This window comes from Podarcis muralis, chromosome 3 (assembly GCF_964188315.1).
Source record: "Podarcis muralis chromosome 3, rPodMur119.hap1.1, whole genome shotgun sequence".
NCBI classification, from domain to species: domain Eukaryota; kingdom Metazoa; phylum Chordata; class Lepidosauria; order Squamata; family Lacertidae; genus Podarcis; species Podarcis muralis.
In genome coordinates, this window is record NC_135657.1 from 51,651,813 (window position 1) to 51,667,432 (window position 15,620).

At 38.5% G+C, this 15,620-nt stretch overlaps 1 protein-coding gene across 2 annotated transcripts in view; it reads right to left on the minus strand.

Annotated features, from left to right (window-relative positions):
• Positions 1-15,620, minus strand: part of PACRG (parkin coregulated) — a 223,735-nt gene that overhangs the window by 97,579 nt on the left and 110,536 nt on the right. The window contains exon 4 of one of the 2 annotated variants that reach the window (XM_028723844.2): positions 12,305-12,454. The exons of the other annotated variant lie outside the window; for it this stretch is intronic. Coding sequence (XP_028579677.1) covers positions 12,305-12,454 — 150 coding nt within the window. The remainder of the gene's footprint in view (positions 1-12,304; positions 12,455-15,620) is intronic. 2 annotated transcript variants of the gene reach the window in all.

Genomic DNA, 15,620 nt, shown 5'->3' on the forward strand with positions numbered 1-15,620 from the left:
ACCCTGGAAAGAAGAACCCAGAGTAGAGTAGAGAGGTTGAATGGTGCCTTGTACGCTTCCTTCCAGCAACTCTTGCAGCAAAGATGGTGTCAAATGGATTGCTCTGCTTTCCTGTGGGCCACATCAGCATGGCTGAGAGGGGGGTCTTGTACTCTGGGCAGCCCACAACCTCTGTACACAACTAGTGCCCCTGGGAGGTCACTTTGGTGCAGCTAACACAGTGGTTTGACTTCACCCCTGGAGGCACATTCCATTGTCGCTCGAGACAGATGAATACCAACAATGACAGCAAGGCTTGACACCTTTTTTTAACCAGCCCACAGAAACTTGATCTGCACAGATTAGAACATAATATTGCTTATCTCCATACTCTGAAAACCTTCACCTTATGATTTCAGCAATTGAGTTGCAGTTAAAGGCAATCTCATTAATAATCCAAAGAAAAAGAAAACCCAGCATTTACATGTGGCAGTGTCAGAGTTTTTTTTTCTGAATAAAAATAAGATATATTTCACCAATACTATCTAATAATATTAGAAAGTCTTAAAATGGTTTAAGGAATAGGAGGAGGAGGAGGGAGGTACCATTCTATTAGGTATAGAAAAGCTTATGCAATTATTCCCTGTATTACATGCAAAATATGAGCATTCATTTTTAGTGCTTTTAATCTCTCTTCCCTTCTCAGATACACTGTAATAGATCATATGCTGTAATGGATCATATACAATGATCTATTACAATTGAAGTTTTAAAAAATCTGAAGAGAATGAAAGGGCTAGAAATGCAGTTACTAGTTTTTGAAAAAGACCGTATCTTTGAAGATAGCATTTCATTTCCTGTACTGTATCTTGAATGCCACAATATATTTATTACAGCAGTCCTTTTAAAAGATGTCTCTTCTTACACAGTATCTGCATTTGTGTGATTCTCTAGTTTTCTAAACTAAAATGATTTTTTCAGCAAATAAGATCAAAGGTTGAAATTACTAACCCAGTAGTTGTGTGTATATATCACTCTATCACAAAAAACTATGGATGTTATATTCAACTGAGTCATAGTAAATCCACTGAAATCAATGAACAAGTTTGTCATGATTAACTTGGTCCACTGTTTTAATGGATCTACTCTGAGTATCACTTAAGTCAGATACCACCCTGAATTAGGAGTTAATCCTACCAAACATATAGTAGTTAATTCTGCCATTATGGCACCTCTAAAAAGTGGTAGTACTTGCAATTACATTCACACACAACACACGATTCCCACATAAAATTAGCATTAGGTCAATCATTTTAGAGAAAATATTTCAAGTTACAACAAACATTAAATTTGTTTTTCTCACCTCAGAAAAGTACAACATGGCCACAATCTAAGAAAATATAAGTGGAGGAAGGCCATAACTGTGGAATGAAATTGCTTATTTTTACTGTGATTGACATGGAATTAGAAAAACACACCTCTATGGCTTGATTCACTTAAAAACCATGTCATAATAATGCTAAATACCCATTGATGATCCAGTAGCAAGCAGGGCAGGTACAGCAATGCTCTTCTGGTTTCCCAACATGACATGTTGCTCCCACTTACCGAGAGGAGAAGCGGCAAAGCAGTGGGGAGCTTGTTTTCTAGAGGTGGAAAGAGATAGTGGATGGTCCTCTGTAAAGGACACATGAAAAGTCTATGTGGTAAATGGCTAATTTTAAATGTCTCATTCTTACAGTGGTTTCACCATGGAACACACCACTGACCATGTGAATTCTGACAGGGTAAGGCCTCAGCACTTAAGATATTATTTATCTGGATATACATACCACTTCAAGTCAAAGTATTGAAGCAGTTCCCATAAAATAATAAACATACAAAATACAATAATAATATACAGGGTGAATCTTTTAAAAGAGGCCCCATGGAACATGTGTACTCTGTATCCATGGGGCCTCTTTTAAAAGACTCACCCTGCAATTACTGATACAAAGTGTATAACTATGTAAATGTTGTGTGGCAATAAATTACAATTGAGTCAAATCTTGTGAGAAATAACTAAGCGGCACAAAGGATTGCAGTATCCTAGTAAAGAACAGCTTATACAGCATTTACTAACAAAGCATTAAATTGAAGGCCAGCATTATGGTGATGTAGGCTACCTTGGGAGGTAATAATCAAAGGCCATAAGCATGTAAAAGTTTTAATAGATATTGAATAGCCATTTTATGATCAGTTTAATTTCAGAGTAGAGGATAACAGCAGATGGGAATAAAGAGATGTATTAGATCCTTAACAAAACTAGACATGACCTGCTGTGCGGGCAAAGACTGTTCTATATTAACCTTTCCGAAAATCAAGACAGCCAGGTGCACTTTTATGTTTACCATCATTTAATTTAACTAGACAATGTAGAGGAAATATTCCAATGCTGGTGAATATAGGTATGGCATTGGTTCATACAGTTAACATTTTGCACCTGAGAGGGGAAGGAATTCCAGAGTAGAGAATGTCCCCTCACATGTCACCACACCCTGTATCTCAAGAAGATTGTGACACCATGAGAAGTGATGATGATGTCCCCTGATGATCATAAAGTCTGGGGAGGTGTATAAGGGAGCTAGAGACTTTACAGGCATCTGGGGCTCTAGCCATCTAGAGTGACAAACTGAGGCAAACAGTGGTGACAAGTGATGAAGTTCTTGCCCTTATTAACAAGTTAAAAATGACAAAACACTCAGTCCTTATGTCAACCATTCAAGAGTTTTTAAAGAATTCAGATGAGAAAATGCTGATCATATAACAAAATAAGTAACTTGTCCCCAAGTTCCTTATTTAGTATCTAAGGACTAAAGGTGACCAATGAAACACCAAACAACACCAAAAGAAGAGATCCAAAGGGGAGTCAGGAAATTACAGACTGGTTAGCTTAATGTCTGTGGGAAAAGCATTGTTAAAGATAGAATTACCAAGCAGAACAAGTCTTGCTGAAGAAGTCATGCCCTCAAAGCAGGAACTGAGTGCATGTTCCCATCAGAGGATATAGATATTGAATAGCACTGGGGACAAGGGACTGATGAATCATCACCAAACACTATTCTCTGAAATGGCTTTGGGAACAGGAGCCAAACCACTGTAAAACAGTATCCTCAACTCAGATTCCCTGAAGGTGATATAGAAGGATAACATGGTCAATGGTACAAAACACCAATGAGAGATGAAGGAGAACCAACAGGGTTATACGTCTCCTGTCTCTCTCCTGATAAAGGTTATCCATCAGTGACCAGACTGATTCAGTGCCATGATCACAGAATCATAGAGTTGGAAGGGACCCTAAGGGTCATTGGTCCAACATCCTGCAATGTAGGAATCTCAGCTAAAGCATCCATGTCAGATGGCCATCCAACCTCTGCTTAAAAACATCCAAGGAAGGAGAGTCCACAACCTCCCAAGGGAGACTGTTCCATTGGTGAACAGCTCTTATTGTCAGGTTTTTCCGTATGTTTAGTCAGAATTTAAACCCAGAAAGTTCACATCTGCCAAGAATACTTGGAGTTGAGAGGTCAACACCCCCCCACCTTGATCACCTTCCTGAAGTACATATACTGCAACAGTAATATTTCTGCCCACCCCCACCCTTTCTCTATCATAGAAACATGTCTAAGCCATTGCTCCAGGTTCGGGTAGCCTGTGCATTGTTTTACTCTAATGGAAACTTCTCTTTATTGCTATCTTGGTGCTGTATATAAATGAACAGAGCTCTTCTGAACTCAAATTGGGACTCAGTGGTTCTTGCTAATTTTCTTTTCCCAAGAAATGGGGGGAATTTCCACAATCATTGATGTAAAATGTTGATTTATAAATAACTGTCATTATATTCCATCAGCCCATCAACTATGCAACGCTTGTACACATATCACTTGTAAAGCACACTTACTTGTAATGTAACTGTTTAGCAAAATGATGTTTTATCAAAGCAAAATGTAACAAGAAAAAATAATTATGGTCCTTAAGTGCCGATAATGGGGGGAAAGAATTGCCTGATAGCAGCAGTTTCTTCAGTCTAATAGAGCTGGAACAACAAAATTCAGTATTGGAAAATAAAAGAAAGGCAACATGACTGGAAATTACAGAATGTTGTATTTTTCTTCCAGCAGTGAAGGCAATTGACCATGGGACAAGATTAGCAAGGGATATAGTAATTTCTCCATCACTTGTGTCTGCAAACCAGAAATATGCTTTATTTCACCCATAAACTGTTGACCTGGATACATGGATCACCAGGTGAGGTTTCAGTCATAAATAGTTTATGCAGTGCACTTGCTGATTTAGTGGTATGGTTCGACGATACATCAGAATTTTCACACATAGGTCAACAAGGGGCTGCGCGTGTCATGTAGTTAACTCCAGCAGTATATCAGCCAGTGAAAATTGCAGTAAGCACAAATGTACTATGTGTATGTGGGTGTGTGGGTGTAAAACAAAGACAAAGGATAGAAAGCACATGAGGTAAAAAAAGAGCATAATATGCTTTAAAAGGCATCTGGATAAATTATGTTTCATACATGTGTTGGAATACCAATCAGAAACAAAGCAATAAACAAACTGTTATGTCGGGTTAAAACAATGTAACAAGTAGAATAAAGGTAAAGGTAAAGGACCCCTGGACGGTTAGGTCCAGGCAAAGGCGACTATGAGGTGCGGTGCTCATCTCGCTTTTTAGGCTGAGGGAGAAGGGGTCATGTGGGTCAGCTTTCCGGGTAATGTTGCCAGCATGACTAAACCGTTTCTGGCGCAACAAAACACCATGATTGAAGCAAGAACACATGGAAACACCATTTACCTTCCTGCCGCAGTGGGACCTACTGTATTTATCTACTTGCACTGGTGTGCTTTTGAACTGCTAGGTTGGCAGAAGCTGGGACAGAGCAATAGGAGCTCACCCAGTCACATGAATTCGAACCACTGACCTTCCGATCAGCAAGCCCAAGAGCCTCAGTGATTTAGACCACAGCACTAGCAGTTCCCTTTCATGAGTGAAGTACAGTAACAAGGGTATGGAAGCATTTAGGTTCTCTAAAGTCTTTGGTCGCTTATTACACTGAGAGTACAGATGATGCACTACTCAGTAGACACAGTCCTGGGGCCACCTTGGATACGTGATGAAAACAAGGACAGGAGTGTCTCCCTGTGCAGAAAGTGAGTGATTCTCTCCCTTCACACACAACCGGAAGCAAGAGAGAGAAAGCACCCTTTGTTCCCAGTTCTGTTAAATGTTCAAAGCATCTTTATTCATGTCCCCATTGGCAGCCATGACTTCACTGGAGAAAGTGATGTCAGCATGAAATATCTAGCAGCATCTGGAGTTATATAAGGGATATACTACTTATATGTACTGTCAATGTGACCAGCTATGACAAAATTTAAAGACTGTCTATAACATGGAACTGGAAATGAGGAGAGGTGGGGCATGTTCCTCCCTTGATGTTCCACAGCTTTTAGAATCTGTTCTCATTTTTGTTCTGTAAAATCTGAAAGCCAGGTGCAGATACAGCAAAACCAATTTTTCAGAGCATAGCAATTTTGCACTGTCTTTCACAGAAATATTCTCCCTAGAATAGAATTTTAATTGAGTACATTAATTCAAAATATGTGTGACAAATAAATACAACCCATTTGAATCATTAGACAACTTTTTGCTGCACATTTAACATAGAAATATGTCACTTTAAGTAGTGAAACAAATTTTAAACCATATGTCCCCTTGAGATGTAACATATTTGTTTACAAACATGCAACAGAAGTGAAGAACCATTCTGAAAATAAACATAACTTCCTGTAAATCACTTAACCTGCTTTCCAAAAGGAGTCCTAAGAAAAATGTGCCAGCCTATTCCAAGTATAGAACATTCTTAAAATCATCATTGGCAAATCTTCTCCTAAGAAACACAGCGATGAACAATACTAAAACATAGAATCATCTCTTACTTGCCCCACACCTGTACATAAAAGCAAGTGTACGGCTGGTAGGGATGGCTTGTGTGAAACAGACTTGTGGGCTGAGTTAACTGGGCCCACGAACTAGATATCTACACCCCTGTTCTGTGCTGATGCTCCACAATCTAGATGAAATTACGCTGTTTTTAATTTAGCAAATTTGCTTTGCTGAGCCAGCTCTACTGAACAGCCAGCACTCTGGTCCCCAGCATTAATAAAGTCAGAACCTGAAGCTGGAAGAGGTTATCTCAGCATCAGACTACTAATTTCCTCAGTCAATTGTTATTTTTGAGGGACTCCTTCAACTCAGAGGTAGGTTCTGATGCATGTCCTCAAGCAAGCATGGTAAGAGGCCAATAACATATCTAACAAGTTCAGGGAGCACCAATGACTCTTTTGATCCCTATTAGAAAATCAATCAACAGCACAAGTACACTTTTCAGACCCAGTGCTGACCAAAAAAAGTTCTGGAAAGGAGGGCAGAGCTACATTCTATTAAAAATGGCACTGCCACCAAAAACAGTAAAACCTTGTTGAGTTTCCTCCTCCGTTATGTGTCCTTACATCATTGTGCTGAGTAGTTCTTTACCTCTGAGAGCAGCAGCCAATGAAAAGGAGTAAGAAAAAAATATGTAGTGTAATGATATCTAGACATTTAAGTTTTACCACTTGAGGAGTGTTCAACATGGAGCTGTTTGTTTTGACTACAGTACCATGTTTCATGTACTACATAGCATTGCATTCACTTTTCTGGACTTCTGGGTAGTCGCAGAATACTAAGGGATTATGTAATTACATTTTATCTGATGTATACTTTATTTGGCCAGTTTTTAAAACATGACTTGTTTTTAAAGGAAGCGGAATTCAGGATTCACGTCTGGCCATATAGTGTTTTATATCCACTAGCCAATAATCATTATATTGGGTGGATATTAAATGCCTTGATGTTGTTACATTTGTCAAAATGGAGCACATCATCTGACTTGGTGAATCTTCTATTTTCTTTTTTCAGTCATTTAAGATGCTGAACTAATTAGGCTATTAACACATCAGAAGGAACTGCTAAGTATTAATAACTTTTAATTAATCACTGCTGAGTCAGTTCTATTTCACACAGGCTAATACTGCATTTCCATCTAAGAAATTAAGTCAGTAATTACAAATTATACAGCAATAATAAATAGGAAGTGTTATAGTTTTTCAAATGTGTTAGACGGTATGTTATAAAACCCCGAATACAGATGGTTAGGAAAGCTGATGAAGGCTGCAATCCTATTCGTGCTTATCTAGGAGTAAGCCTCATTGAAAGCAATAGGACTTTCTTCTGACTAGACATGCATAGGATTGGAATGTAAATAAAGCTGTCACTTAATCAGCCATAGAAAATGCTTGTAACTTTGGCAGAGCTTTCCTGTTACAGCTACAGTGGAACAAAGGGTGGAGAACCTCTGGCCTGCAGACCAATCTTGGCATGCAAGCAAGTCCAATTTGGCCCACCAGGTCATTTCCCCAAACCACACCCATCTACCTATCAGCTGATGGCATGGATCCAAAATTCTTTAAAACACAGAAAACCAAGGGCCAAAAGTGGAGGTAAAAAGGAAATGTGTTTTTTAAAAACAAATGGTCAACAATCTAAGCATATACATTATTATACATCATTTCAGATCTGTTTATACACACACACACACACACACATATACACACAAAATTTTGTTAATATATTTAGAAAGGTTTATCTGAGTGTCTCCACCCCCATCATTCTGCCCGGACGCTGAGGTCCAGCGCCGAGGGCCTTCTGGCGGTTCCCTCATTGCGAGAAGCAAAGCTACAGGGAACCAGGCAGAGGGCCTTCTTGGTAGTGGCGCCCGCCCTGTGGAACACCCTCCCATCAGATGTCAAAGCGATAAACAACTACCTGACATTCAGAAGACATCTTAAGGCAGCCCTGTTCAGGGAAGTTTTTAATGTGTGATATTTTAGTGTATTTTTGGTTTCTATGGAAGCCGCCCAGAGTGGCTGGGGAAACCCAGCCAGATGGGCAGGGTACAAATAATAAATTATTATTATTATTATTATTATTATTATTATTATTATTATTATTATTATTATTATTCTGTTGTATATCTAAAGGAAATAAATAATATTTAAGAATAAATAAAAAGGCACCCAAAACTTGACAAGGATGGCACTAGGCAAGCCCCCTAGAGGAAAACCTTTTTACAAGAGGTGACCCACCACTGAAAAGGCCCATTCTTATGTTTCCCCTCTCCAGACCTCCTGTGGTGGGCGCACATGGAGAAGAGGCTGGGTCAGTTCCTATGGAGAGAGGCAGTCCTTGGGAAAGGGCTGTAGCTCAATGGTAGAGCATCTGCTTGCATGCAGGAGGTCCCAACCCCTGGCATATCTAGGTGGATCTAAGAAAGAACCCTGCTTGAGGCCCTGGAGAGCTGCTGCCAGTCAGTGTAGACAATACTGAGTCAGATGGACCCAATGGTCTGACTCAGGATAAGACAGCTTCCTAAGCTGAAGTACTGGGGCTCTGAGATGCATGATACTTTATAGGACAAAACCAGCACTTTGAATTGAACCCAAAAATAATTGGTAGCCAGTGCAATCAGTGCTTAGTCCACCGGTTCTCAACCTGTGGGTCCCCAGATGTTGTTGGAATACAACTCCCATCATCCCTGAGCTCTGGCCTTGCTAGCTAGGGGTGATGGGAGTTGTAGTTCAATAACATCTGGGGACCCACAGGTTGAGAAAGGCTGGCTTAGACCGTCTTGCATCAGTGAGCAACCTGGCCACCAAATTCTACACCAGCTGCAGTTTCCAAATCATCTTCAAAGGCAGCCCCACATATAATGCATTGCAGTAACCTAGTGGTGGCTGCTAAGTATTATGGCAGGGATAGCAAATATGGCGCCTTCCATATTTTTTGAACTGCAGCTCCCATGAGCCCAAACCACTATGGCTAATGGTCAGAACTGATTACAGTTGCAGTCCGATATTTATGAACTGCACCACATTGACTACCCTTATATTAGGGAGTGGAATCCAACACTGCATGAGCAGAAGGTAAACTCACATAGTAGATATCCCCCCCCCCCCCGCCGTCGCTTTTGGGCCCTTGCAACTGCTGAAAAGTCCCTCCAGAAGGGCGGGGGGTATACCGAAAATTGTGGGATGTGTCATATGGGGGCGGGATTAGCTGAAAATGAAGGAATCTTGTGTTCAGATAATGCTACCTTATAAAATAGCACTGTCAGATACCTTTAGACTACAAACTACTAACACTAGAATACTAATTCCACCGATTTAGGCAGGATTTCAGTAGGCAACAGATGGCCTTAACCAGATTATTGAGATGTGTGTGACTTACTTTAATGTGTTTAAATCCAGACGGTTAGTGACTAGACTTAAGATTCTGTGAGTGGTTCCAGTTAACACTTAATACGCAAAGTAAGTTTGTATTGCATAACTGTGATTACAGGTCTTATAGTTAACTCTAGTGGTTCCCCACTAATCTATAGATAAACTGTCAGGAAGTATTGCATATGTTCAAAGTTCTGATTCCAGAAGTTAATGTCTTTTCATGGGATGGTTTTACTCACTTTTACTCAGAGTAGACCCAGTGAAATGAAGTAACATGACTAAGTTAGGTTCATTAATTTCAATGGGTCAACATTTTATTGACCAACAATGATGGCCTTCTATTACAAAAGAAGCTTTTAACGCTTTAACTTTTAGCACATCAGGGCTTACAGATATCAAAATGATTAACTTAATTTAATACATTTTAAATCTGTGCCTTTACTCTGTATGCTGCAGAGGTCAACAGGGTTTTGTTTCAAAATATTCTGGGCTGTTTAATCTGCACAGCATTTCACAAACAGTTATTGATCACTACTGAATAAGATAAATTGATGACATGAAAATGTTTTTACTTTATAATGCATATAAGCCATTACAGTCGTTTTCACTTGACAGCATATAATAGTTGTTAAAGCAAATCAATGGCATTTCCATTTACCTGACTATGTTATGCAAAAAGCATTTACTTGATACAACTGTCTAACACTTATCAAACTAATTTCCACTTCCCATGCTTTATATAATATCCATAGAATGCAACACATGACAGTGCTAAGCTTTGAAGATTCCCTTTGGTCCTCCTGCATCATAAATTCTGTCTTCTCACTAAAAAGCGTAAAATGCATTCCTAATTCTTTTAAGCATTTATTTACCTCAGGCACCTTCAGAAAACTCCATTTATAATATGAACTGCACAACAAGGGTTCATTATTTTAACAACAAAAATAAAACACTTTCAGATACTAAAAAATGGGGTTTTTTTCTCCCATTGATTTGTTTTAAAATGCACCTTGTAAAGAAACACCAAATTTTGGTACTGTATTGAGTTCCAGAAGGTAATAGATTCAAGTTGTGTCACAGGGTTGACAACAGACCTAAGCCATGTCACAGACATTATATTTTTCTTATTTTTTAATCTCCAGAAATATTTAACTATTGGGTTCTCAATGAGTAAGAAGAAAAACCAGATACCAGAAAATATGGCAGTGCAACTTCAACAGACCTATAGCCAGGGCTTTCTTTTTCAGCCGGCACTCACCAGAACTCAGTTTCAGCACCTCTCAGGTGGGTGCCATTGCCATTATAAGAGAACAAGGGAGGCGCTCATGAGTTTCAGCACCTCTTTTTGTAGAAAAATAGCACTGGTACAGCAATTATAAAAGCTTATTGCCTCAAATATTTTATTCATAATTCTAATAGTCTGACCAGTGTAGAAGTGTAATTTACTTTTACATGGTTCTCCATCTATTTAAAGCATAATTTTATAATGTTAAAAACTACAAGAAAAGCAGTTTGATTCAATTCTTCCCTCTCCTTAAATGAGTTCTTAATATGATTCTGGAGAGAATAGCCCCAGACTTAAGGGGGGGGGGAAGGTTCTACTGGGTAACCCCTATTTATTTAAAAATTTTAATTTGCTTTGTATTTCGCTTTCTCAAGAGAAGGGGCAGCACCACAAATGAAAAGAGATGGACACAGAAAGTGGTTGCATCCATTCAAGAGAATAGAGAGAAGCCTGCTTGCTCTGGAATTCCATGTATGTCAGAGCAATGAACTGTCACATTTCATCGATGTTCCACAATTCTCCATACCGCCCAGAGTGCCTAGGACAACCCAGTTAGATGGGTGGGGTACAAATAATAAAAATATTATTATTATTACCTTGATGCTGCTCATTACCATTCTTCTAGCCACATCAGATAGCATTTTAATGGTTAATTGGCTAATAATACACAATTTGCATCGATCAAAAGTCCCCAACTCATTTAATAGCCCTTTCCTCCCCAAGTAACAACTACTGTTGCTGTTTCACCTAAACTTTATGGGCCATGAAGTAAGTTACAAACTAAATAAGATTATGCATAGGGTGGCAATGTGAGTGAAAGGTAAGGCTTGTGAATATGTTACTGAAATACCAGATTTTTATTTTTATTTTTGACATCTCACAAATTGTATTATCTTAATTAGCCTGGCTTCCAGCAAACCCAGATAGTTTCATCTGCATTGCTATACTAAAATAATAGAACAAAATGTTAAGGTAATTACTTAAAAGTGACCGATCCAACAATATATCAAGTGGTTTTGAAGAGGAATGGCAGCTTGGTTGAGGCATGCAGAGTTTATACACTAATTCTTCATTAAGTAAACTTCATTTTTAAAGACATAAAATGAGATTTTTAACGAAGTAAAAATACTTCCCTACTGAAATATTTAAACTGCTCAACAGCTAGAGCAACTTTATAACAACAGGAATATAAAGAATTTGGAATAACAAATTCCTTTAAAACTAAATTACCTTTCAAACTGAATAAATCAGTTTAAAACTTTACTTATATTGGGTACCAAGGCAGGAAATAATGACACCAAACTTTGCCAATTAGAAAAGTTCTGAGAAGGATCAAGAGGTAGAGTCTTAACTTGTCAGGTGAAAGCAGTGCAGGGGTGTGTGTAATCTATTAATGAATTAAGTGCTACAAAACTTTACAAATTAATTATTGGTAGATTACAGAGCTGCTCTAGTGCTTCTGTAATGTGTTGAATAAGCTCTACCAGTAAGAAGTAATAAATGAAGTTGTTAATTTTGCTCCATCCCTGGAGAATAACAGGAGAGGGTGCCAAATGTATCTGAGTTTATATGCAGTAGTAAAATCTAACTGTGCTGTTAATTAACCCTGCCTCAAGCCCCTCCTGGCTGGAGGGCTTGCTAGGTGCGGTAACTGCTAGGATCACTCACCATTCATATTCTTAAAGATGTTTAAAATGGGGAGAATCTGTCGATAATAGGGCACTAAGGCTTCCCCCACCATGTCAGCTGACACAACCAGGTGCTGGAGAACTTTGAGCGTGATGCAGATGACCTGTCGGTTTCGAAGGTTCAGCGCATCTTTGATAAAGGAAAAGAGACAAGCAGAAAACAGAAGAATTAATTTCAGGAATGTACAAGGGAGGGGGAGAAATCCTCTAATGGACAAATTTAATTAAACTGTACTCTGCTGGGGATTGTAAGTGGGCCTTTATTAGCCCAGCTTTGAAGGAACCCAAAGATGGATTGCAGCCCCAATGTTATAAAACACTGCCTTGTCTGACTGTTATTTGTTCCCACAATTTGTGCTGACTCCTCACTAACCCCAAGAAGGCAGCTCATTATTCCTCCTTGCTGCCTATGCTACTGTTTCCAAAAAAGAAAGAAGAAAAAAAAAGCTATCAGTAAGTACCACTGGGACTAATGGAACCGCGAAGGCAACCCGCAAATGTTGACAATAGAGACATTCTAATGCAACAATTAGCCTGTTTGTATCTGCTTGCTTAGCAATCGCTTTATTCATTTCAATTAACAATTCTTAGTGTTTGAAGAACCAGCACAATGAGACAAATGTTTACAGAGAAAAGCTTGTAGGCTTCTTTTAAAAGACAAACAATCTGATAAAGAATAAGGATTCTTGCCTACTTGAGAAATTTTTGTGTAGTTTTAAGCAGCTGAATTTTGCTATGGCTTTCAATAATACCTTTTGTCTCCATTCACTTGTTTTATGTTTTATTTTTAAAGGAAGAATGTTGTATTCTCCCTTGTCTTAAAAGTCAATTATATTTTCAAATGTATAATTTGAATACAAATTATCCAAGTTATTGGCCTCCTCCTCCTCCAAAATGATGCAGCCTTGGAACAAATGTTAAATACTGTAGGTTTAAATATTTACCATGCGTTCACATTTTTGCAAAGTTGTAGCAGAATTTTTAAGCCCACTTGTACAGTTATGGAGGACTGTCTAATACTGGTGGATTAGCATATTATGAAGCCCAGCATTGTGAAATCCTTTTTCAAAATAACAACTAAATTTGAAAATATCATTACACTACACTGTAATGTCAGAAAGACAATCAGAAGGGATATGCTATGTATATATGGTTGAACTTGAATATTATGAATACAGAATGATTTCTATGTGAAGGAAATGTAGATGCAAACATCAATAATCACGATTAATCAGCTCACAGCTTTATTAAATAGAATGTGGAGTGATACATGAACTATTCAGGATAGCATGGAAGAGGTGTGACTCTAACTTTGTTGTATTACCAGGGAGACTGCCATGGACGGACTAGGGGAGATGTCCCCCTGGCAAAATCACTTCACCCTTCAGCTAACCTGAGATCGACATTTCCCTTGTAGGTTCCTCATTTGAGGCAACTGTAATCTCCAAGGGTTGAACTGCTGCAGTTGGCATGCCGTTTCTTACAATTAAAATATCATTTTATACCCTTCTTTATGAAGTAAAAAAAACTCCACTTTCCCAGTAACAAAAAAATTATCTGCTCCACTATCTAAGAAACTATTTTATATAAGAATGTAGTAATTTAATTATTATAAAAATGCCAGCGTTAATAATTTAATATACATAAGGATTTAAGTAAAGATAACCCTGTCAAAGCCTAGCTTCATTTTGACTTATGGGAGCTAGAGAGGAGTTACAACACGCCTGCAAAACCATATCCACTTACCTGGGAGTAAGCCCCATTCAGCTTAATGTGACTTACTACTGAATGCATAGGATTGCGCTGTTAATGTATTAAGGTAAAAAAGGTAAAGGTAAAGGACCCCTGGATGGTTAAAGTCCAGTCAAAGGCAACTATGGGGTAGTGGCGCACATCTCGCTTCAGGCCGAGGGAGCAGGCATTTGTCCACAGACAGCTTTCTGGGTCATGGGGGCAGCATCGCTAAGCTGCTTCTGGCACAACGGGACATGGTGACGGAAACCAGAGCTGTTTACCTTCCCACCATAGTGTTACGTATTTATCTACTTGCACTGACATGCCTTCAAGCTGCTAGGTTGGCAGAAGCTTGGACAGAGTAACAGGAGCTCACCCTGTCGAAGGGATTCGAACCACCGGCCTTCTGATCGGCAAGCCCAAGAACAGTTTAGACCACACCACCGCCCACGTCCCATTGTTAATGTATTACTCAACATAATTATACATTACTGTGGCAATTCAAAGCCTTATTTATGCCTTGTAACTTGTTTTGTCAAAAGAAAATGACCAGATGTTCCACTTAGGGCCATATGAGAACATTAACAGAGAGGAACAGCTTGAGTGCATAACCTTTCACAGGGCTATTTAGTACCAAACCTTCCAGTTCTTAACAGGCCAAAGGAAAAAAATTAACTTCTCCCCATATTTCATTATTTGTTGCTGTAAGTCACTGACCAAAAGCAGTTTCTCTTGTATATATACTCTAACTCTAACTGTTCCGGATCGTTTAAGATTCTTCCTTTTCCTTGAGTAATGCTTTTGACATCTAATGGATAAAGAGACAGAAACCAACCAGAGGAGATTTTTTGTTGTTGTTGTTGGATAGCTTGAAGGAATCTGTCACTCTCTAAGATGCCAAATACTGTAAAAAATAATGATGCTACCTTCCCTCGATAAACAGAATTTTACACCGGAGAATGTGTCTGTGTTCTGCAATATACAATCTCATTAAAAACGTAAAACATTACAATAGTGATAGTGGTGGTGCTGGGAATCTTTTTAATGAAAACAATTTTATGAAGGCTCACTTTCCCTCAAGGAAGTCATAGAGTATATAGACAATGCCAGATCATTTTTTTTTCTTCAAATGTCCATATTAAAGTTCTATGTGATTAGCAAGAATCCTGATAATACTATGAGTTACTATGACTTTATTGAATTGTATTGTTTTGATGAATTTGTTGCTATTTGCTTTATGTTACTGTCTTTGATATTATAGTGATTGCAATGTTTGTTGGGTTTTTAAAAAATACTATTGTGATTATTATTTTACCCAGGATGCAGAGCACATGGATTTTCCCCACCCCAAAATTTATCCTCACAATAACTTTGTGGTGTTAAGAGATGGCTAGTGAGCTTCATAAAGTCCTGGACTAATACAGGACATCCTATTATGTAGTATTGAATCAATATGGAATCAATACAAATTATCGTCACCAAACTATGCATTGATACTAAACATTTTTATCACATCAGTCATCATTTTCAAAACAACGCCCTGCAAGTCCTGGAGTAACATT